At 43.4% G+C, this 23,508-nt stretch overlaps 1 protein-coding gene across 5 annotated transcripts in view; it reads right to left on the reverse strand.

The window, feature by feature from the left end:
* Positions 1–1,169: 1,169 nt before the first annotated feature.
* eya1 (EYA transcriptional coactivator and phosphatase 1) overlaps positions 1,170–23,508 on the reverse strand; it is a 43,825-nt gene continuing 21,486 nt past the window's right edge. For 3 of the 5 annotated variants that reach the window (XM_053860532.1, XM_053860530.1, XM_053860529.1), the window contains 7 exons: positions 20,165–20,254; positions 8,201–8,259; positions 7,979–8,139; positions 7,705–7,819; positions 6,577–6,698; positions 5,891–5,991; positions 1,171–2,785 (listed from right to left, as the gene is read on the reverse strand). In XM_053860532.1, coding sequence (XP_053716507.1) covers positions 2,705–2,785; positions 5,891–5,991; positions 6,577–6,698; positions 7,705–7,819; positions 7,979–8,139; positions 8,201–8,259; positions 20,165–20,254 — 729 coding nt within the window. In that variant the 3' untranslated portion in view covers positions 1,171–2,704. Of the gene's footprint in view, positions 2,786–5,890; positions 5,992–6,576; positions 6,699–7,704; positions 7,820–7,978; positions 8,140–8,200; positions 8,260–20,164; positions 20,255–23,508 lie in introns of all 5 variants that reach the window. The other 2 variants (XM_053860528.1, XM_053860531.1) reach the window with 2 other exon arrangements.

Consider the following 23,508-nt stretch of genomic DNA (forward strand, 5'->3'; position numbering starts at 1 on the left):
TAAGCATAACATTGTTCCATATGAGGCGATAAATAGTTATGTTTCTGACTTTAACAAAATAAATGCTCCGTTCTTTCCCCTTTCCTTCTAAATAGCTGTCATTCAAAGCCATCCTCTCTTCCGTGTGGATTTCTAAACAATGACTTTGTTGGTGTATGCCATGTTGTTTGGTCTAGACAAGCTCCTGATCTAGTTACTGTCTGCTTCCAGGTTGGATTAGCAGGCAAGTGACACCGGTGTCTCAGAATCAGGCTACTGGTGATGGCAGAAGGAGGAATAAAGCCACAGGTGGTTTTCAGGACTGTCAATAACAAGCAGCAGAGGCTCTTAAACGTAGAGGCATCATGCATTCAATGGAACTGTCAGCACACGATTGACAGTGAGTTCAGTATTCCGATGCTGGCAATTTGATGGATTTGTCCTCTTGTTCCCCATTTCTGTCATAACTGCTGCATAAAATTATTAATAGAGTGCAAATCTCTATTATTTTTCAAGCGTCTGAAGGTGTAATATGTTGGCTTCATGGACCAAATTTAATTCTCTTGATAATCTAAATGATTTTATGCTTGTGTTTGTGATTTGGAAAATGGAAAATGGAATGGAAAATACTAATGTTTAACATAAAAATAAATAAATAAATGCTGTAGATTCCTTTTAAAACCCAGAAATCCCCTTTTAAAACTTGGGAATGATTTCAGTGCTAGTGCTATTTAGTTCAAATGCACAGACATGACTGTTTGAAGACATAGACGCGTGATACAATGCAGTAAAATATACATCATCTCCATCAGACCAACACTCCTTTCTCCATCACCCCTCAATATGAGAAACACTAACTTGTAACAATGAGACAAGAAGTTATCTTGTGGTGAAATGTTCCCTGAATCCCAATCCTACATTAACAATCTCTTGACATTTTGAAGCAGCATCGGGGGTGTTTTTCGAATTGACATTCATTCGTTCTGTTCCGTTCATCCACCTGCTGCGGTTGTGGTGAGCTGGAGTCCATCCCAGCTAGTTGGGGTAAGATGGGGACAGAATAGGTTTGCTCAGTTACCTCAAGTTTGACATGAACTTGTTGTTGCTGTGAGGCTGCTGCACTGACAAACAAACAGAAGATAATAAATACACCTGAGAGCATCATGTACTACTTCACAAATTATTTTTATTAATTTAAACACAATCAAATAATATTGTCAAAAACATCTGTACACATATTTTGTAGACACAACAATCTGTTTCACAATGAGGCCCGCGTAATGTAAAGTATTTCCAGTTTGCATGTATGAACGCGACATAAAAAAAAAAAAGCTTGCCGTATGAATCTATAAAAAAATTGTCCTATTTGCCTACCTTGATCTAGCAGCAGTACGCAGATACTCCGGTGAGCAGGGGGGAGATGTGGGGTTAAGATCACACACTATGGTAGGAGACAGGGACGGCTGAGGAGGGGCCGCGGGGGCCATTGAAATGTAAAAGGCTGACATGTGTGAGAGGGAAAATCAGAAACACCATTTGGTTTCTGTTTAAGAAATTCACAGTCGATAGCACATGTCCTGTATGTTCACAAATCCTGTGTTGTTAGTGGCTTTTCTCTCACCAGCAATCATGGTTTCCCCATCCACAAATGGAGACACACCACGAGAAGGCCTTCATGTGTTTCAACTATCTAATAAATAAACAAAATGGGGTGTTGGGCCGACAGAAACGCTATTATACAAAATGTTGCTGTACAAGAGGCGAGCTTGTCTGCGTCGCATAACTGGCCATTTGGACTGCTTTAACTCGGAGAGTTCTGTGGGGGGCACGAGTGCGAGCTGGTGAAATGAAAGCTCATTGACACGTGACATCCATGCTTTTGGTCTTGACAGAAACAGTTATCTACACGTTCACTGAACAGAACACTTGAGGGCGTCACACAAAGCCATGTGTTTTTCTTTTGCTCCACCAAAAATGCTGCTGTTGAGAGAATTGACCTTAATGAATATAGGAATAGTCCAGTGATTACAAACTTACACACACAAAAATCTCCTCTGTACATGATTGTCTAAGTATTGTATATAAAGTTTTGTATTTCCTTAAATTATTAGAAAATCCCACTGTTTTGTTTATTCCATAAACGTCTCGCTTGGTGGAAATCACTTTGTAAAGGCACAAGTCTTTATCGCTGAGGTACCTTCTTATAGTGCCGCAGCACTCACAAAGTCTTTTTAAATAAGAAAAGTAGGAGACAACAACAAGCATCGAGGGGGGTGGGGGGTCGTCGCATCACGGACCAGAGACGAGAAGGAAGCCGGACAATTGAGGAGCGAGGTCGCTGAAGAGTCACCGCCAGTAGTCGTGAGTGGAGTCCGGGAGCTCTGCGCTCCTCCCAGGCGTGAACCCTGACACGAGCTCCAGCACCAGCTCAGGGCCCTCAAACGCCTTGACAGCTCAGAAAAAAAGCAGCCAATTCACAGTAACCTGGCGAGCAGCTGCGGGATATTCATTGTCCGTCTTCGCTTCAAGAAAATAAAGTTTTGAGTTAAGACAAAATGTGTGGCCGCACTTCTGCTGAGCCTTTCTCCCTCCGTTCTCTCCTGGAAGACAGATGCCAGGTAGCACAGGGCAGGTTGTCTCTGGTGTCTTGGTTGCGCTGGAGGGCAAAGGAGAAAGATCGCAGGATGTGCTGTGGCGAAGCAGGCTTTGCTACGGGGCCGCGGTGCTACAAGTACTCCAGGTCGAGGGCATGGTGCAGAGCCATGAGGTCCGAATGGCTGGAGATCCTCCAGAAGGGCATGTTGTGCTGCAGAGGATGAAAGAAAAGGGAGGTCATCGACTGGGATAAACATGAGGATCCCAGATGCCAAAGCTGAATCATACAAGCGGACAAAACGTCAAACACAGTACAAGCCACCATTTGATCATATGAGGCCGCTATGACAGCGACAAGTACAGAGCAGGATTTGAATCACGACTCCAAACCTAAACCATACCTAAACCATACCTTTTCAAAGTTCACTAGTACTACAAGCAACTCAAAACTATCTACTAGAACACTGTTTTACTTGTATCATTTCATCACATACTAGTAACTTCACTAGTAAAAATATTTTATGTTTGCTGAAAAAAAAAAAATCACTAGTCGGGCGAGTAAACAGTTTTTGGTTTACAAGCACTACTAAAACCTTAACCTGCACTAAGTAGTACTAATAGACCTCATGCAAATGGGCGGAAATTGTAGTCAAACTCTGCTCTCTGATTGGTTCAAACATTTTCAGTAGCCAATACGAAGTCAGACTTCACTTTTCCCCACCTGTTACTACTTTTTTTATAGTAAACAAGTATGTCTATTAGTGCTTCTAGTGAACATTGTTTAGCTCTACCAGTAGTACACATGACTCCCTTTGCTTTACTAGTAAGGTGTTCTTGTGCACTATTCAAACAAAACCAAATACTGGTACTCAAAAATAAGGTACTTGTAAAACAAGGTTGATATCACCCCTGTTGAATTTATGACCAAACGGCCTTCCATACTTCCAGCCTTTCTCAGCACCCAGCCCAGATACATTTTCCAAATATTGCACATATCCAAAAGCATGACTTTTTGCTTTACAAGATATTAAAAAAATGTCAACATGTCATGAGCACTTTAAATTGTTATTGAATCTAGTTGTCATCTTGCGGGCCACACAGACAACTTGGCTCGCCAGCTTTGACCCCTGGGCCTTGAGTTTGACATCAGTGCTCTGTAGCATAGTTTCAGTCATTACTGCTTCTTGTTTCACACAATTCTGGTTTGGCTTCCATCTAAGGATCAACCCACAAATACTTCATTTATTGCTTAAGACAAATCCGCAAATTCTTTGTCAGCAAGAGTTGAGTGAGTATAAATGTGAAACGTCGTTTCAGTGGAGCTTCACAAGAGACCTCATGTCTTCACAGTCTTCACGCTGGTGTTTTCCAAGTCAACCTGGCCTGATAGAAACGGGGGGTTGTTCGGTTCAACCAACCAACTATTCTCAGCAAAGTGCAAAAAAAAAAAAAAAACAGGGCGGAAGAGAAACCTGAGTCGGAAACAATGAAAGGAGCTTGTCAGGTGGCGTCACCCCCAATCTCCCCCCGCCCAGTCCAAAGGTATGGCCTCTCCCAGGCGTATGTTCCGCTTAGAGACGCCAGCACTGACCCTTAAAAGCCTTTTGCTTTTTGTTTAGTAAATTGTCTTTGCTTTTGACTTTAAAGCTCAGCGATGTTATCGTTCCCTGTCTCTCTCTCAGACCTCAGTATAATGCTGGAGTCCGAATCGTTCCAGACAGAAGTTTCTCAGGTCGTGAAGTCGAAGTGAGAGAATGACTTTTGTAGTTGCTCGCAGTGTCACGTCTGATGTGCGGCTCCTGACATGGAAATTGTTGTGTTATTTCACACACTCTCTGATGTTGACACAGAAACCTTTTACCGCTCTGCCTCTCCTGGGACTCACATCAGTCAGGCGTGAAGAAAACACCCAACTCCCCCATCAATGTCACACTCGGACATCTGAAGACCCGAGTAAAAATATTTGCATCTTTTTCCACAATCATCCCTCAAGACCGTATTCCCACGACTTGTTCGCTTTTCATAACACTGGGCTGTTGATTTTCACGTTGCTACTCCGTCCAGATTTCTGTCTATTCATCGGACCGTGTTTACCGAGAGCAGGTGAGAAAGAAGCTGGAGGCTGTTCAAAAGAAACACAGTGCGAGGATCCCCATTACTGTCGGACAACCTCGCCTCAGGCGATTGAAATACAAATTCATATTTGTCGCTTTTGCTCTGAAGCTTGAGCCAAACTGCCGCCAACATGCGTTCCTGACAGGAGAACATCAGCGGGAAACATTCGAATATTGACAACAACGACTCGCCGCTTGCTCTCCATTCGTGCTGCTCCTTCATCTCGCCTGAAAGGCCTTGTCTAGCGTTTCACTCCTTGCATTCACGGCGAGGAGGAATATGTAATTATGCCACGCTGCCCCTCCGCCTCTGTAAACCTGAGATGTTGGCAGAAGATGCTGATTACAAACCACAGACTTTCGCTCTCTTGTACTTGGATGTAAGAGGATCAAGTTAGAAAGGGCGCTGATTCAGTTTGTTGGAATGCAACACAGGCTTTGTTTTGTTGTTCCAAGGCATTCAGAGTGAACTCACGACCTTCAGGCTTCAGCCACACCACGACTCACTGGTGATTTCATGATCATCGCCGCTCTTATCTGTTATAACTCCATATAAACCCTGTGTAAACACTCAGATAACACGCAGATAAAATTTATAGGAGGTGACAGCTCATTTGGCTTAGAGCAACTTCAGAAAATAGAGCCCAAGTCTTTATTTTATTTCATTTTAACTGACCAAATATAATCTTAAAAATACCTCACATTTTTGCCTTTTTTCCTCACAACCATTTTTGTTGTTCTTTGTCGCTCGGCCTATTTGACCAGTGCTTGGTAGGGTCCCATCAACCTCCATAAAAATCCCCAAACACTGTCCTCATGCTTTGGAAGCCATTGTAATAAGGGCTAAATTGTAACTGTACTGTCACGACAAACATGAAAAATGTTTGCATGACTCCTTATTAGTAAGAAATAATACTTTCCCGCACAGCCTTTTGATCTATTACATGACATTTAAGGCAGGACACAACTTTGGAACAATAGATGTGATAAATAAAACAATGTAAGATGGATCACTTCAGTCAAAAGCTACTTTGTCAAGAGGCTGCCATATTTGTGAAGTTGAAGTATAACTTGATAAACTCTATTCTATTACACTGTTTGTAGAAAAAAAAGAAACAGAGGTCCCCATTAAAGCATTTCTGGAGCAGTAAAAACCTCACAAGCAAGAAGCAGCAGGTGCCATCTCACATATCAAGCCTTACCTTTTTAGAGCCTTGTTCCTCTTCCACGCCGTCGCCGACGACAATGTAAACAACTTTCCTCCCGAACCTTTGAATCACTCTCTCAAAGCAGCTTTCTTTCCCTGCGGAGGAGTTGATTGAAAAACATAAGTGGGTCGTAACGCCGGCGCAAACACACGCTGAACACCATCAAGTTGATTCAGAACCACAAGGTGACAAGAGCCCCTCTAAAAACAGCCCACCACAAAGAGAGGCCGGAGTGTAAACACTTTTGAGTTCTGCCGAGAGGCGCGATAAGATCGGCCTTCAAATAAAGACGGTCTGAAAAGCATTAACCGAGCCACTCGGCTCTTCTAACCTGGGACAAATGGACTTAAGTCTTCAAATCACTCTTGCATGGACCTGTTTAGAAGAACCAGCGGGCCTAATGCCTCGAAGAACCCCGAGCTTAAACCGTGCTGATTCTAGCCCTGATGGACTTGAAAACGGCACAGCAGTGGAGCTGGATGTTTATTTTGTATTTGAAACGCGAATGAAAGTGGAGGAAGGAGAAGAGGGGCGCTGTGGCTGAGGAATGACATACATGTACAAGTGGTTTCATATGCTGAGACTTAGCAGCATCTACACTTTCTTCAAACTCTCCCATAGTTGAACTGGGACCAGTCAGTACCTCTAAAACACATAAGAACTTGATGTTGATGTTTTACCTATTTTGGTTGCACTGTATATGTTCTCGATGGGAAACACGATGCCGAGGCCGTAGAGGAGGACTTTAGCCAGCGCAGGGATGAGCTGCGTGGTGGTCACCAGGATATTCACACAGTTTGACCTGAGGACAGAAGCAAAGGTCACGTCACTCCACAGTTGTCACCAGTGTTCGTAAACACTTTATGTTCACAAGTGACCGTGGGCTTTGAATGAAATCTGAATGAGAACAAAAAAATTTGAACGAAACTTTTAATGCTACATTGTAATACTTTACAGTACATTGTATTGTGTGTAGCATCTTAGTTCTTACTGTTAGCTGGTATTTCACTTGTCACTGCATGCATTTTGGTGCATTGTCAAAAAAAACCTCACAACAATACGGGGGTCAATTCATGGAATTGTAATTGATAAAAAAAAGGAACAATGATTTTAAACTCTGTATATATCAGTATTTAGGTGATCAAGTGATGCAAGTCTAAAACATCATAACTTTTTCTTTTTAATCTTTTTTCCAGCCATTTGATCATCTTTTAATTTAATAAAAGAGCAAAAAAAGAGCAATATTATTCAGGGAAATACTGATCAAGATAAATTGATGGTTTAATTTCATGTTGTTGAGCAACAAGTGCACCTGGTGGTTGCTTCAACAAATATAGTTTTTTGTTCTTTATCTCATGTTATTTCACTGTATACCTTTTAGAAAAAACAAAACAATTAAAATCAGATATTTTACTCCTTACTGTTTAGTCTGACGATCACTGTCAAGACTGATACACTAAAATTTGAAATTACTCCACACAATTTCTACGTTTTCATGTTTTATAAGGTAACAGCTGTGCTGATGTTAATACTGCTGTAATAAAATTCTAATCATCAAAATACATTTTTAAATAAGTGGTGACTAGATTGAAAGTTTTCATGATGATTTTAAACCCTCTACTATTTTGGGCCACCGATCTGATGACCAAAAATAGTAACCTACTCTTTTAAAAAAGAATGAGAATGTTTTTTTTTCTTCTTCTCGAGAACGTTGATGTTTTCTTTAATAGCTGTATGAGCGGACAGTTGACTTATTTACACCACATGTGGTGAGGGACTGGATACAATTTTCCTTGGTGGGGTCCTACCTTGAGTGGATTAATGTTAGTGCTTTCAGTGCCAGTGTTAACCAGGAGTCCGTCAAGGCTTCAATTTCTGCTCTCAATTGCAACCAGGCTTCCCTCTTGGCCGGGCCCAGAAGACCTAAAGTGCAGGGCAACAATGTTTGGATTGGATACCATTGGATTTCTCCTGAATAAAATGCACCCCAAATATGTGAGGAGCACTTTTCTGAGCAGGGGAACGACTACACAAGACTACACGTCTCAGAAATATCTAGAGAGATGCGAGGCGGGGGATTACCTCCGACGTTATTTTTGTAGGTGGTGTAGATTTCTTTTACTCGTCTGTAGCGGAAAGCCAGCTTTCTCATCCAGTCCACTCCTCCCCGCACACCTGTGGCCAAACACAAGTTGGCACTGGTGGCTGCCGCGTGGAAACCGTCAGCACCGAAGTTGTACGTACTGAGGACAGAGAGCGAGAGTGAGCCGCCGCTGTTTTCCAGCTGACAATGTTAAAGCTCACCTTAGATCCTGACCGTTGTCATCAGACGACACGTCGTCGATATGCACCTGGTCACATTCCTGCAAGGGGAACACAACAAGAGTCAAATGTGACAGAAACAGATTGGAAGCGTGTTGTATTGAGGTGCTTTAATCTTGGGAAACATTCAGTTGCACTTTACTTTTCAGCATGAATTAGCATCACCACGTTGTTCTCTCCCTCAGCTCCCGCAAAATGTCAAACTGAGTCAGAATCTACCACCAGGATGTGTTGCGATCACGTCAGGTGGAGACAGGGATGCGTGTATCAAAAGAAACGGCCAAGAGAAGACGAGAGCACTGCAGTAAAGACCACCATGAAACACAATAGTATTCTTCTACAAACTTGCAAGTATCTTACAGAACCCCAACTTTTCTGGGAGGTTTTATCGACCATAAAGAGTTGTTGTTTACTGGTGAAAATGAAAAGTGGATATCATGAAGACAGGTTCGCTGTTTTGCAAACCAGGTGCTACATAGATGTTTTATTGTCATTAAACTCACCAAAAACATGAAATATCACCCCTCTCTTTCTGACTTTTGAGAGGTATTAAACTTAACAAAAGAGGTGCACTCGCTGGAACAAAAGCACAAATAAATAAATTACAGCAGAATCATGCTGTTTTTGTATCGAATTCACGTGTGTTATGAAGTGAATAATACAATGAATTGGCTTCATCACCCCATATTTTACGTCCACTTGTGTAATGACATTTATGGTCAGTACTTTCCAGCCTGGAATTTTGGAGTTTATTCAATTATCGGAGGGGTAAATAGAAGTTTTCATACTCAGGTGGGGTAATTGTTCGACTTTCTGAGGTTTTTAAGATCCTGCCAAGCACATGCTTTTCTTGGACGGACATATTTTTGGCTACTTGGTTCAGATCTGGAAGTGCACTCCACACCTGTAGGGAAAAAAGTAGGCTGGCGGAGAGCGCTGCAGAATACATAAGTGTTTATAAGAGCAGAGATGTTCTGTAGGCGAACATCAACATGTGTGCAGCCTTGTTCCCTGAAGGTTGCCGGGCTCTTGTTATGAGAGTTGAGGGATTCTACCGCTCCGCACTGATTCCGCCGGTACACGCTAACACAATCCAGACTTTCTGGTAAATGTAACCTACTAGAAAAATTGAACCTGATGCTAACCGCCAATGAAATTATGACCTCTGATTGCTGCCGCGCCACACACCAACACAGCCCCGGGGCGAGTCAGCCAGCCGGCAAAAGAGAGCAGGGGAAAGCAGACTGAAAATCTGTTATTAGTTTTCCATTTATAGGAGCGCTCCAAGCCTCCCCCCTCCGCCCCTCCTCAGCCGGCTTACGGGGGAGTCCAGCTTTGGCATATTTACACAACGCACAGGAATGACATTTTAGCTTTTAAAAATAAGAGTTAGTGAAACACGGCCAACAGGAAGCACCGCCGTCGAAATAAAACTGGAAGGATGCAGCTTTTATATTTGCTCTCTCGCTGCCAAAATATTAGTCTCACCTGCTTAAGTGAAAAATAATAAATTCAGATCGAAACGGAGGGAATTTTTCCCGGGATCAGGTTTAAGAACGCCCTTTCCCATTTTTAAAGCTTTTTAATTAAATTTCATCCGGCGGTTAAGACACCAAAACACAGCAAGCACTTCCTTGTTTTAAGTCGATGTACGCGAGGCCAAACTCTGACGTTATTGCATTCCTCTCTAATGCTGAAGCAGGGCAAGGGTAAAGGCTTTGGACTGTAAACCTTTTTTTTTTTATTTTACTGGTTCCCCTCTGAACAAATTTTTCATCTCCGTGGATTTGTGGGGAGAAGGAGGGGAGAGCGGCGTGAGGAGAAACTCAAACCAGCTGTTCTTAAACAGAATTAAAATCTTGACCCCCAACCTCTGCTCTAATACCGCCAGCCTCTCGCCAAGCCTCTCCCAGCAAGCGCCGGGATCCAAAGAGGAAAAGACTTTGACCCCGTGACCCTTTTCCCTCCTCTCTGGGCTCCAGCACCCTGACAACGGGAAGGAGCTGCAGAAAGGTGGTGATGGCCAATTCACGAAGATGTTCCAGCCTGACCTCACGAGAAACTTCCAGATGACGGAGCAGGCAGGGGTCCTCCACTAATCTGTTCCTCGTCGCTGGTTAATACTCGAAGAAAGCTCCAATTAGAGGCCGTTTCAGGATTTGCTGCTGGACATCTCGTGTAATTTATGTTCACAAATTAGCCCCAAAATGACTTCAGAAGAAACACAAGCCACAAGTTTTAGAGCTCAATTCCTTCAGAAGAGAGGCCATGTTGGTTTGTTTAGGAAACAGGTTAAGTTTCTCCGACGCTCTGGTTCAGACGCGTCCAATTCGACTGAGTCGATGGAATCCTTCAATTGTCCAGCAATCGCCGCGCCTTGTCTTTATTCCTGCTGACCTTGCAAATATCTACAATCTGACTCACAGACCAGCCAAACAGGTTGAAAATTCTTGATGTAGTTTTGAACAAACTATGCGCATTTCAAGTTCTTCTGGGCCACATGAAGTGACTTTGTGCACTGGATTTGGCCCCTGGGCGTCAAGTCTGACACACGCATGCTCAAAGTAATGTATCGTGATGCTTGAATATCCTGACTTCTGCATGACGTTCTTAAAAAACAATGGTATAATAAACGTGTTTAAAATCAAATGTATCAATTGATGATGACTGTCATTGAGTATGTCGCCTGACACAAAGGCTCACAAACTGTTATGAATCTGAAAAAAAGCTAAAGAACAAGAGCAAAATCTTCCATCAGCCGAACCATTGCATCGCAAAATGCAATGTTATTTACTTGTATTCACTTATATAAGCAACACTGAGGTCTGTTCTGAACTCCCTCTGACATGTTTTATGAACCTCAACGATCAGATTGGTGCAGAAAATCTGACTTCTAACAGTTTATTTGGAAACATAAACAGTGAAGCTCAATATAATTTTGTGTCTGAATCATGAAATTGTCAAAAGAGCAAAAAGCCATGAATCACATTTAAACAAATGTAATGTTTTAAAATGGAAAGAGTCCTGAAAATGCCGCGGTTTTGGGGCCCTGTCAACATTCAAATTGGGAAATTGGAAGCATTCTGTTTTGACAGCTTTTAGAATTTGCGGGTACTGCAACACTTAATTAAGAGCTTGAAGCGTACTGTGTGTGTGAGTGTGTGTGTGTGTGTAAACTGAATAGAGGGAGCAGTGGATTTTGGAAGAAAGTGCAGACTGCACTGTTAGTGCTCCCAGCTGGTGTTGGCATGAACCTCTGCACCGGCTCCCTGGGCGGAGCGGGGAGCCACTGGTGGAGGTGGTGGTGGGTAACGCCGCACTGTAACCCTGACACACACACACACACACTCATTAGGATCCGCTTCAGAAGAGCTCGTAAACACCATGCAGCCATGGCTGCTGCAGGTTCAAGTCACTTAAGCGCAGTCGTATAGTCGAAACGGATGAGATGAAGAGAAAAGTGCGAACTTTACTAACTGGCTTAATAAGTGACAATCGCAGGAATTAAAGTGGAAAATAATGAGCTCACAGTTATTGACTCCAGACTTGCAGAGTCGCCGGGTCCAAAGCGCTGGCCATGAAAATGATGTTTTTCAAAACCAGAAACAGCGTTTTGAGATAATGCAACATGGCTCTTTCCCCGGTTTCATGCGGCTCTGAACTGGCTGCCATTTTGGTTAAGTTGCTGTTGAGATTTATTCAGGAGATAAGACGAAAAAGTGAGAGCTATTCAGGCAAAATGTCATTTTCAACACCATTTCAGTGGAGTGAAGATTAGCCGCTCCAGTCTGCAGCATCTCTAACACACACACACAGACCGGGGCCACGTTATCGGTGGCATGAGAAACGTAAAAAAATATAGAAGTAAAATAAATGGCGCGCACGTTTCTATCTACGCCGCTTGATATTTCCAGGAGGATCACGGTAAAATGTATGAATTTTAAAAATACATGCACAAGAGACATACGCTGGACGTGAACCAGCAACCTAGTGACACACAGGGATGTGCTTTAAACGCTATGCTGCCGCTAAGTCACATGACCAGCAACACAGTAAAACAATGTGGTGGCTCTTAGCCTCTGACTGGTCGGCCACCCCTGATGTAGCATGTCAATTTTGCTGCTCAAAACACTCCCATCACTCTCAATGCAAGTCCTATGAAGTGAAACTTCACCCTGATCTGCTCAGACCTGCTTTTTCTATGTTTCCCAGCTACCTGTGGCATACTGTTGGAGAAGGCTGCAGTGTTTTAGCTTGTTGTTTGCACATTTGTTTTTCAGCATTGAGTGGGAGCTCAACTGTCTTGCAGTGCAACTGGAGTGATCAGGCTTGTGTCTTGAGAATTTCTCTGAACCTTTGGAGCATCTCTTCTCCACCGTACGCCCCTGTTCCCCCTCAGCAAGCAAACAGTGGTCCTTCTAAAACCTACAATCACTGCTAACTTGGACCAGATGTTCCTACTGTATGCAGAAGAGAGGAACCTCCACCAAAGGTCGTCCCAATTCAAACACTTTCAGCTGAATTCATCAACATTTTTTTTTTCATCCAACATCAACAACTCCAATCCTGAGTTCCTGCAGGAAGTTAAAAGGTTTATGCCAAGTTCGTTATAATGGTTAGACAAGAATACATGATGATGTTCCAGAAAAGCAGTAATATTTAAGTGAATTTTATCATAAAAAATGTGGTTCAGCCAGTGAATTAAAGATGTGGCCACCCTTTAATGAAATGGCAATGGGAGCAGAATGAATTTTGACAGGATGTTTATGCTTTTAATGAGTGCATCTCAACATCAACCTCGTCTCTTCCTGTCCTTTTTTTTTCGCCCTCATGCTGACTGAAAACTTTTCAGCGGGTGAAGCTCTCAGAGCCTCCTTTGTTTGCTCGGCATCTGTCATTGAGCAATCAGCAGTGACGGCCGGAGTCTTCCTGCAGCCTGGAAACAGCTCCGAGTGGTGACTGGAGCAGTCAGATGAGTAGAGATGAAAACTCAGCAGCACATGTTCCCAAAACAAAGAGATGACCACTCCGTTTTGGACTGCTTTTGAACACTAATGTTTAAAGCAGGACTGAAAGTTTAGTCTAGACTGAAACGCAAAAGGAGCCGTCCGCAGAATTCAGCTGAACACAAACTCCCCTGTGTGTCTCAACCGAGTAATCTGTGAGTTTGGGATTAATAAAGTACATCCTTCCGACCCCTTGCTAAATTGCTTTTATGCGCTCAGTGCCAATACAATAGCTGCTGAGTTTGGACTCCTACTATCTCCTCCAGTACTGTCCACACAAGTTGAAAATGTATGTCAGACCATTGCCGCCAGGCAAAAAAAAAAAACAACAGGTAATAAAAGACAAAATGGGATTTAAAAAAAAGAACTCATACTGCGTACGTTGTGTGAGTGGGTTCCATGACACTACTGCTACCGCTGGATTGAGAGAAATGCCAAATAAGTTGGCAACATATTGGGGGAAAAAGAAAACAACCTCACTATATGGATGAAAATGAGCGGCTTGGTGGAGGTCTGCACTCTCTGAGTGCGTTTCTAGATCACAATGTTTCAGTCAAGACGTCAAGCATTCATAAAAACACACCTCTTGCTGGGAGATAAACTGCTTCCAAATATTTCAGGTTGTGACAAAACAGTGCACCTCACTCTTGAGCAATTCAAGCACAGGGCCAAGTTTGGCAGTCAAAGCAAGAGCAGGGCATCAGATGACTGACAGCAGTCAACTGTTAAATTCACCACTGACGCTCTGCTTCACTTCCTACGGTGATGCTGTTTATCTCAGTGCTCAGAAGGCTGTGTTCAGATGGGGACGGTGTGGGGGTTGGGGGGAGCCCCGGTGTGGGTGATAGCAGCCGTCATCGCAGAATTCCTGGTGACCCTCTCCAGACTAATGCCATGTGAAAAAAGCCCATCCATGGTTCGCAGGTTCTCAATACCTGCACTCTGCAGGTAGAGGCTGTCACCCCTCCACCCCCCCCTCTCCCTCCCCTTCCCACTCTGTGACCCCCAGCAGCTTCCTACTCCGTTCCCACCAGAGGTACCTCTGTCTGCGTGGAAAAGTGCAGCAGGAGGAGGGGGCCTGTGATTACCTGGGGGTCAAACACAGGATGTGGGTAACAAAGAAATAGTTCTTCGAACCCACTTCATTCCGATCCACAATTTGTGCATGAACAGTTACGGAATTTAAACAGCGGCGCCAAACAAAGTCCTGGTATAGAAAATTCCATGCTGGTTTTGCTGAGGCCTTAAACAGAGAGGTGTTTGTTGTAACTTTGTTTGGACCACTTGAATCAGAAGGGCCGTCGGTGAGAAGGATTAAAAATGAGCTGAGGGTGATGGATAAAGTGCTTCTCCGCACTTTCTTTAAATGAAATCACAGGCAGCGTTTTCCCATCAATAAGTGCGACAGCTTGTTTCTGTGGTCTCCTTACACCTACCAGGCTGGGCAGGTGCCATGTCTGTCTTTTTGGGGAAGACAAGAGGTCTTTTCTTTGAGACATCATTTGTCACCAGACAGCCATGTTATATTTTCTCAGCGACCACAGCCCCTACTGATGCATGAAGAGCTTGTGTTGGGACAGTGGGTGGAGGGCAGGGAAGGTGCTGGAGGGAAGACTGACAGGCTGGTTTTCGCAAACCTCAAATTTCTCTCTGTAGTCTTTCCAAAACACATCAGTTGTCCCGCCTCGACTTGATGGACCTCTGTTTGGGAGCATGACAGAAGTGCTGCATTAGCAGCCAGCCGAATGATGAAATACCACACCAGCCAGGGCAAATCTCATGATGCCAATCCCTAACACACTTAATACAACTTTTCTTTTATTTAAATTTAATTCACAATGTGGTCAGGAGCTGCGCCATATAGGGGGTTCTTTTTACGACCAGTTTAATCTATTCATGTCGCCGTTTAAATGACAAAAAGAGGAATGCAAGTGTTGTGTTTCTCCCCTTTTGAAGGAAAAAAGTTATGCTCTCTTATCTCTTGTTACCAAACCACAAAACCCAGTCCTTACATTGTTTTGTCAAATAATTCCAATAACATCTTGCATTTATAACAAAACTGTACATTTCATGAAAGAATTTCTTGGGTACAAAAAAAGCCATGCAATTGAGTTAGTATTAAGTAAAGAAATGTGTACTCTTATCACAAATAATGGATCAAGTTTTGCTGTTGGCACTACAGTTTCATTACAAGCTAATTTGTTGTTGAGATTTGTTGCATCAGTAGTTGAAATGTGAAACTGTAGAACTGACGAACAAGACGGTGATGTTTTCACCCCTTCGTCTTATAGCTCTGTGAAGTATAGTGAAACACAGTCAGGGCAAAGTGGGGGCGGGGGGCCATGTGAGGTCCTTCGACTCCATTAATATGGTCCTCATGAGTAAAACTACAAGACTGATGTCCTAGCAATGTTTGACAACTACCTGTCATTTTTATACAGATTTTAAAATCAATACTAGTCCAACTGTAAGTAGAACTTGTTCTCCACTAAATATATATATTTTTCCCTTGTTTTCGTTTGCCATTTTTCTTTTTGGTCAATACATATTGAATGGAAATTTTGAATGTGCAAGTAACATCCAACTTACGACCTGCTCGACTTACATCCCCCTGTACTTACGACCACGGCCAGCAGCTTTTTTTTTTTTATTCAACGTCTGGCACCGAAGCACGTAGCAGCCCGGCATCGCGAACAACAGTTACGACATCACAGTATCCCAGCATCTCACTCTCACACAGTGATCCACCACTACAGTAGTACCTATTACCCTCGCATCAGCCATTTTGAAAGGCACTTGACAAGTAAGTCAGATGCCATTTGGCAATAGCATCTGACTTACGACCGGTTAGTCGGAACCATTCCCGGTCGTCGTCGGGTTGTTACTTGTATTTAGACATAAAATGCCATTTTAGAACACTGGGATGTTTTGTCCATACTTCTTTTATGATCTGCAACTAAATAAAATGCATGTAAAAGGAAGCATTTCTAACATGTAATGACATAATTATACTACTTGATAGCCCATAATCTCTTCTTCCCATTTCTTCCTTGTTACTGAGGCATACATTTCTAAAGTTTTCCCAACGTATTAAGGGTTTTTGTAGGTTTGGCAACCCCTCACAACAACCACAAGGCCCCGGCCTTGATAACATAATATCAGTTACATAGTGGGTGGATTAAATGTTCATCTGTGTTTTAGTGTTGCCTGTGCTCTCGCTCACATTCCAGCAATGAATAGCCAAGTCACTAACTTGGAAAATAAAAATCCAGAAAGCACCATAAAGCCACCAATCAAATCACAAGCGCTCAATCCGACAATCTGCAGCGAGACATAAAACCAACACAAGGGTTCCAAGCTGAGAGACTCTGGAGGGCCCTCGGAGGCTCTTGCAGAAGGCAACAGTGCGTTTCACAGCATCTCTTATTAAGCGGCCGCCCCCGGGTGAGAGTGACAGAGGAGGTTTCAGCCCGTGACTACAGACTGGGAGCTATAAAAAGCTCGCCGTGTCACCGGGTTGATCCACAGATACAGTACTGTGAGTGTGTGAAAAGTGTGCGTTTAGAGAGTGTCGGACGTGGCGTGGAGGCATCAGTGGGCTAATTTAAAATGTTCTTACCTTTAGAGACCCCTCCGGCCCCGTCTCTCACTCTCCCGCCCCGTGAGTGGTTTGCCCTCGTGCCCTCTATCCTACAGACTGGGGGAGTTGTTTTCTCACCCAAGGAGGGGTGAGACGGCAGCCCCCGTACCCCACTGCGTACAGAGCGCGGGGGGTTTCGGCCAGCGAGAAAGAGGCCCCTGGTTCCCACATAGCACTCGGTGTTAGCGCTCAGTCCACTGCAGCGCACCTACAGTAAACTCACACCCCGAGTCGCTGCAGAGCTGTCAGTCTTGTCACATCAGTTTAGACCATCAATTAACTTGACTTGGTGTCTCAGTGCTGCAGTAAACTCACATTTGGTCCAAAATAAATGTGCAGAGTTGGCTCATTTCAAATAGAACAGGATCTAGAATTAGTTAAATTACAGCACCCGGAATATGTTTAAGGTGAGAGGGGAAACGATATCTTGACTCTTGTCAAAATATTGTTGGCAAACATCAGAACTATTTAAACACATGATAACTGTAATATTTCAAACGTTAATTCATGACTGAAAATGAAACTCTTTAGTCGAATCCTTTCATTTTCTGCTATTACACTGCATTTAGCATACAATTTTAAATGTTGATCTGAATTTCGTGTGCAAAATGAATGGAGGTCTTTAATGTGCAGTTTTTGTAATAGTATTTTTGCCAAGTCATGCAGTGAGTCATGTATTTTTTAATAATACATCTTCTTTTCAATGTATTTTTTCAATTTGAACTTTATTTTTTGCTGCTTTTTTGTTATTTTAACCGATGAAATAATTCACCCAGTATGTTTGAGCGGACGACAAGAATCCACTTTAAGAAATAATGCTATAAACTGCGTTGTAAAAAATATGTAAATAAGTAATTTCCCCCAAGTCTTCTGAAACAAGGGCGGCACAGAGAGAAAATAGATATAGCGTTGACTCTTATCTTATCGGTGATGTCTATTCTCGGGAAGACGTCCCATCTGCAGTTGAAGATATCTAATTCTCACAGTTTACGCCGCCAACTTTGTGCCAACTTTGTGCCAACTTTGTGCCAACTTTGTGCCAACTTTGATTTCGATTTCTGTCGAAATTGGGCTGAAAAAGTTTGGTGAAATGATGTCAACGCACTGAATCGTAACCGTAAGTTTGAAAGAAATATCAGACGCCACCCAAAATCAAACTGAACCCTCCCTCGATGAAGAAAGTGAAGAGCGCTGATATGCAGAGAAAAGCAAAGGAGCAGAGGAGAGAGATAGACGTCAGAGTGAAACTGATCCCTGTTGACCTCTTTGGCATGCCCCCTTTCTTTTTATGACTTTCCTCTGAATCGTCACTCAGCAGCTCTATCAACGTGGTCCAGGCCTCATTGACACGCACCACACGCACCGTCCCATCCAATTGCACGTATATATGCTTGTTATTCAGCCTCTCTGCGGAACATTTGCAGAGCTGGAATCACGGGGGACCGCACTGACCAAGTCCATATTTAAGGTTCTGGTCCACTCGCTGGCAGGACACCAGTGCTAAGACTTAGATGGACGCCTGACACACACTGTTAGGCCTCTAACTCTGCACCTGTGTTTCTGCGCAGCCTCTGGGGTCCCCCTTTATGGCTTAGATTAAATTAGATGGACCATATGCATTTCTGCACATGCTTAAATACATAACTGCCGTTGGCCGCGGTATTTATAGTCGGACTCCATTTGGCTTGATCTTGGATGGACCACTGTAAATCAGCAGAGAGGAAGCACAACTGGCGAGGCATTGCTGAGAACTGGCACTTAACACTCAGCCTGGCCCGGCCCGATTTAAGAGCAGAGATCAATACGTCTTCAGCAGAATTTCACTCCTTCCTCTGGTATGATTATTGGTGCGACGTCTGGAGCGAGATATTTATGTTGGATTCCACCATCGCACCACAGACAGCTATTTTAGTCTTAGAGCAGCTCTGGCTGAAGCAGGAGGAGGAAAGAAAAAAAAGCTTTCAAGTGTCAAAAGAAAATCGAATAAGTTGGTTAGTGAGATAAAGCAGAAGAATTTTTCAATAATTTTACAAGACGTCTGAGCTGCCAGTTGGGCTGCGAATGCTTTCATGACACATGAAAAGAAATCAAAACACGGGACAGATGTTGAGCAAAACCACATTTAAGTGTTGTCACTGCGCTGACGTTTTTTTTTTTTTTTTTTTTCGAACGATTGGGGCACGTCTATTAAATAAAGTGGAGCTACAAGGGATTCTACACGGCCGGGCCATACGGAAAGATTTAAGCAGCCAATTGCAGCCAATTAACTTTGATCACGACGGCTACATTTTGAATCTCAGTCACCCGTCTGTCTGGAGGAACGTTTTCTTGTCTTTCTCCGACTCTTTTTTTTTTTCCCCCCCAGAGTCTGAGGGAAGCTTCAGGTAACACAGCCGAACATGCTGGTGAGTAATGAGACTTGGCAGACGGGCCGCAGATCTCTTCACACTTAAGTATCAAACAAAACATTTCCTCTCCTGTGAGGTCAGCGTGAAGCGGGACACTGAGGGGAAACGCTGGGCCGGTGGGATCACATTCACCAGGAGAGAGCGGATGAATGGAAAGTACTGGGAGATGAAAAGTATCAAAACATCAACAAAAAAATATGTTGGAGTCGGAAAATACTATCTGTGTACACTAAAGTGCTTGTTTTACTGTGAGTCTGCTTGAATTCTAGTGTTTCGTGTTTCATTTATTAACCTTTTCCTTTTATTTTCAGTTTGATCTTTATTTCTTTTAAACAAGGAATACTCATATTTACTTCTATATCTTGCCATTAAAAGCACATTTATGAGGAACACTTAAGTATAACCAGGCTAAGCAACTTTTTTTTCTGTTTAAATAAAAACATTGTGAACCTTTAAGTTAAGTATTGTATTTTCATGTATATTATAGTCATGGAATATTTTAATTGGAAGTTTTTAATAGTGTTTTGTACTGTGAAACAATCCATCTCACACATATTTTTTGTGGAAATATCTCTCACAATGCATTATTCAACACACTTTTGCATTCATTTGACTTGTTACACTGATTCAGGACAAAATAGTGGGCAAAGAAAAGCAGCTTCTGCAGGACCCTGGTCTGATCTAGCAGGACAGTGACACCAGGATGTGTTTGGTAAAATACAAGCAGATGGGCAGATGAGCTACACGCGCCCTGCAACTTGACAAATGTGACCTGCAGAGGGGAGGTGCGACGGTGCAAGAGCCCACAGGACAGAGGGACTGATGCACATAGCTCATGGTACCTTAAGCAACTAGGAACATTGCGTGAGCGTCAAACAAACGGCTGACTTACCTCTAAGTCGTTGAAGAATAAATGCGTGTCGGCCAAATTGAAGATCATTTCTTCCATCCTCAGACCTAGCGACACAGATGTGGGCGGGTCCTAAAACACAATAAGAACAGTCAAATCGAAGCACTTTTATCATGAAAATAAAAGTAGCAGAGAGCGAGTCATTTAACTGGGATTCCTCAGAAAGCCAATAAAAGCAGACATTGGGCTTCACTTGAAAGTTGCAGCCTTTACGGCCGAGTGAAAGGACCAGAATAGTCATCAGAAAACGGCTTTGTGAACGCAGTTAAAAGCCGCACTGCTCAGAGGGGTGGTCGACTGAGAAGACATGGGGGTCACTTGCTCATCGTAAATAGCCCATTCTTCACATAGTTCTGCCGGAGGGTCATCTGATGGCTCTGCAGGTCATACGCTGCATTTATTGTAATTTGTTGGAATATTGTTTCAGACCACCATGTTGGGAAAATCTTAATTTTCCTCATAAATGTTGGACACGTTTTGCTATGCGGACATGTTTGAATGTTGGGTGCCAAATAAAACATGAACAGCAAATTCCATTGTCAATAGTTCATAAGTCTACGATAATAAACGACAATTGCTCCCAGTTTGCTGCCTGATGTTTATGTTTTTTTTAATCCTGTTTTACTGCCTGCATCTACTTATAGGTGACACACTGTGGATTCACTGTAGCTAACCGGATAACAAAAAGGAAGATGAAACAACATTTGTTTTTTAACATTTCAACTATTTCTACAACAGGAATTGAATTGGTGGAAGTTTGGACGTTTCAATGCTGATCATAAAAAGCATGACCAATGTTCATTCATTCCGTATGCTGAATCAATGTCTCAAGCTCAGTAATGTTTTTTTTTCCTGGATATTCACACAAATCCTTCCGTGAAGAAACTTCACCTAAAAAGAAAATTCTCCTAACTTTTTGCCATATTATTGTTAAAACAACTGCATACATTGAAACCTGGTGGTGAATGAAATGTTGGCAAAACTGTCAACTTGAATCTATGTGTCAAGTCAAACTGCTAGATATCTTAAAGTAAGTTTTTTGGTGTAGCAGCACGGCTGAACATCTGGTTAGTTGTCAGAACGTTTGCTCAGAAAGTGTTAATTTACATGTCTAAAAAGCAAGACAGTGGTTCCCATTGAGTTCATGCTGCTTGTCTACTGAAAGTGCCCTTTAAATGACTTCCAAACCGTTTCTTCGGATCTTGCAGCACGTATGAATGTTTTAAACATGACGACCCAGACTTGTTTAGACTCCGAGTGTGTGGTTTGTCTCTTTGGCACCAGGATCACCGACATCCCTTCTACACCAGCGACCCCGGTAAGTCGGGACAAGAACATGATTGCATAAACCTGCACTTCAGTTCGCCGCGGCTGAGGACAGACTGCACGAAAAGCAGGAGCTGCAGCTGGCGGAGCACATTCAGAGAGCGGACCAGGAGCAGGGATTACTGGGTTAAACCACCTGAAGACCCACCTGAGCTCTTGGCTGATTACCTGTCACACCCCACAATGCTCATTCTTTCACTGAGACGACACAAGTCAAACCACACAAGAAGAGCTCAAGCCCCACTTCCACTGGCTTTGTCCTTTGTCTTAACCTCCCAGTCAGAATCCCTCAAATATAATTAGCCTCGCACATACAGCGATCCGCCTCCCCGACACTGCTGGCAGAGCGAACGTTGCGCGGGTTCGGTGGGAAAAGGGCACAAGTGAATCCGTCTCCAATTAAATCTAAACAATCAGTCAGTGGAGGAGTTAAGAATACAAGCGGGCCAGAAGGCCAAAGTGCTGCTCCGGCACCACCTGTCTCGAGATGTCAGTGCCATCCACTTGGGCGCCAAGCCTCCCCCTCCTCTCAAAGGGCCTCCGTCCCCACCCATGTTAAGCTCCAGCCTGAGCCAGCCCAATGGCAGCACAGCTGGCTTTAGCCATCAGCTTTATGGGGGCGAGCTGCCTTGATGCCAATTAAAAGAGCTGATAAGAACAGCAGTGTGTTTATGTGTGTGCATGGGAGAGGGAGGTGGAGAGGTAAAGAGAGGGGAGAGTGGGTGGGAGGTCAGAGCCCGTCCGAAAAATGTGGACGCGTACTCCATGAGATACAGGTTTATTTATAGCAAGTTGTGAACAACATGAGGGAAACTGTTTTGAGACGTCGATGACACCATGAGTGATGGAATGGATGCGATGCTCCCTTCACTTCCCCTTGCAGCGGGCTTACAAACACAAGTCGCTGAATATAACGTCCATTTATAACTGCAGCCATGTGAACCAAAGAAAAAAACAATTTAAAAGGACAAACAAAAGCAGAGAGCCTCCTTCATACTACCATACGAAAACCTGCCGCCATTCGTAACTGCATTTTTTTTCTGGGACGCAGCATATAAATAATCCATTACAAAGGTGAAATAAGACCCTGGTTCTGCAGTGGGATGGTAGACACATGAGGTGGAACAGAGACCCAATGATTCTGACGCAGCCACGAGGTACGGTACTTATTTATGAAGCATTATTAACTCAAAAAGCACTAGAGTGCAAAGCTCCACTGAGCCAGTTTATGCTCCTCATTTTTAAAACCCAATATTATTGCCCTGTTTTTATTTCATCCACATCAGTTGGCTGACTTTTATCATTGAATTATTGTTGATCGCAATGACCTCAATGGGATAGTAGTGGCAGTACGGTTTGGTAACACGCTAGCAGAACATAGGGAGATGAATCTTTATCAACATCTCCTGTCAAATACATTGAAATCTGCACATCAATTTTTGGTTCGCTAACAGACAGCTCTCCTGCATTACCTCTTTGGCGGGAACAAATATGGAGGACGAGGGTGTTTTCATACCCACTTTACTTTCTCTCTCCTGTGTTTTAAGATCAGAATGTACGTCAAAGTTTAGCTGAGAAAACCCATACATGTGATCATGTTTAAAAGGCAAAAAAAGAAAAAAAGAAAATCCCCCATTTTGGGGGGAAAAGAAAAAAAACCTCTGAAATCAGCAGATTAAAAGGAAAAGACGGAGCAGAAGGAAAAGCGCAGAGGGAGTGACTCAAGCTGCTGTCACATCCCATATGAGGTCTGAAGAAACAGCCGCTTATGGAGTCAGGAGCGTTTCCTGTTTCGGAGGACTGAACTGGAGAGCCTGACTGTGTGTGTGGTTGCAGCCTCGCTCCTCACTGAGCCTCAGCTCCAAGGGCTAAGCCTCTCGCTCGCTCTTTACCCAGCATGCAGAGCCGGGAATAAAGTAAATAAACAGTGAAGGGTCGCGGGGCAGCCCTCCTTCACCCCAAAAACAAAACACTGCCCCCATCAAACACCCCCTCATTCC

This window comes from Synchiropus splendidus, chromosome 3, assembly GCF_027744825.2.
Source record: "Synchiropus splendidus isolate RoL2022-P1 chromosome 3, RoL_Sspl_1.0, whole genome shotgun sequence".
Lineage (NCBI taxonomy): Eukaryota > Metazoa > Chordata > Actinopteri > Syngnathiformes > Callionymidae > Synchiropus > Synchiropus splendidus.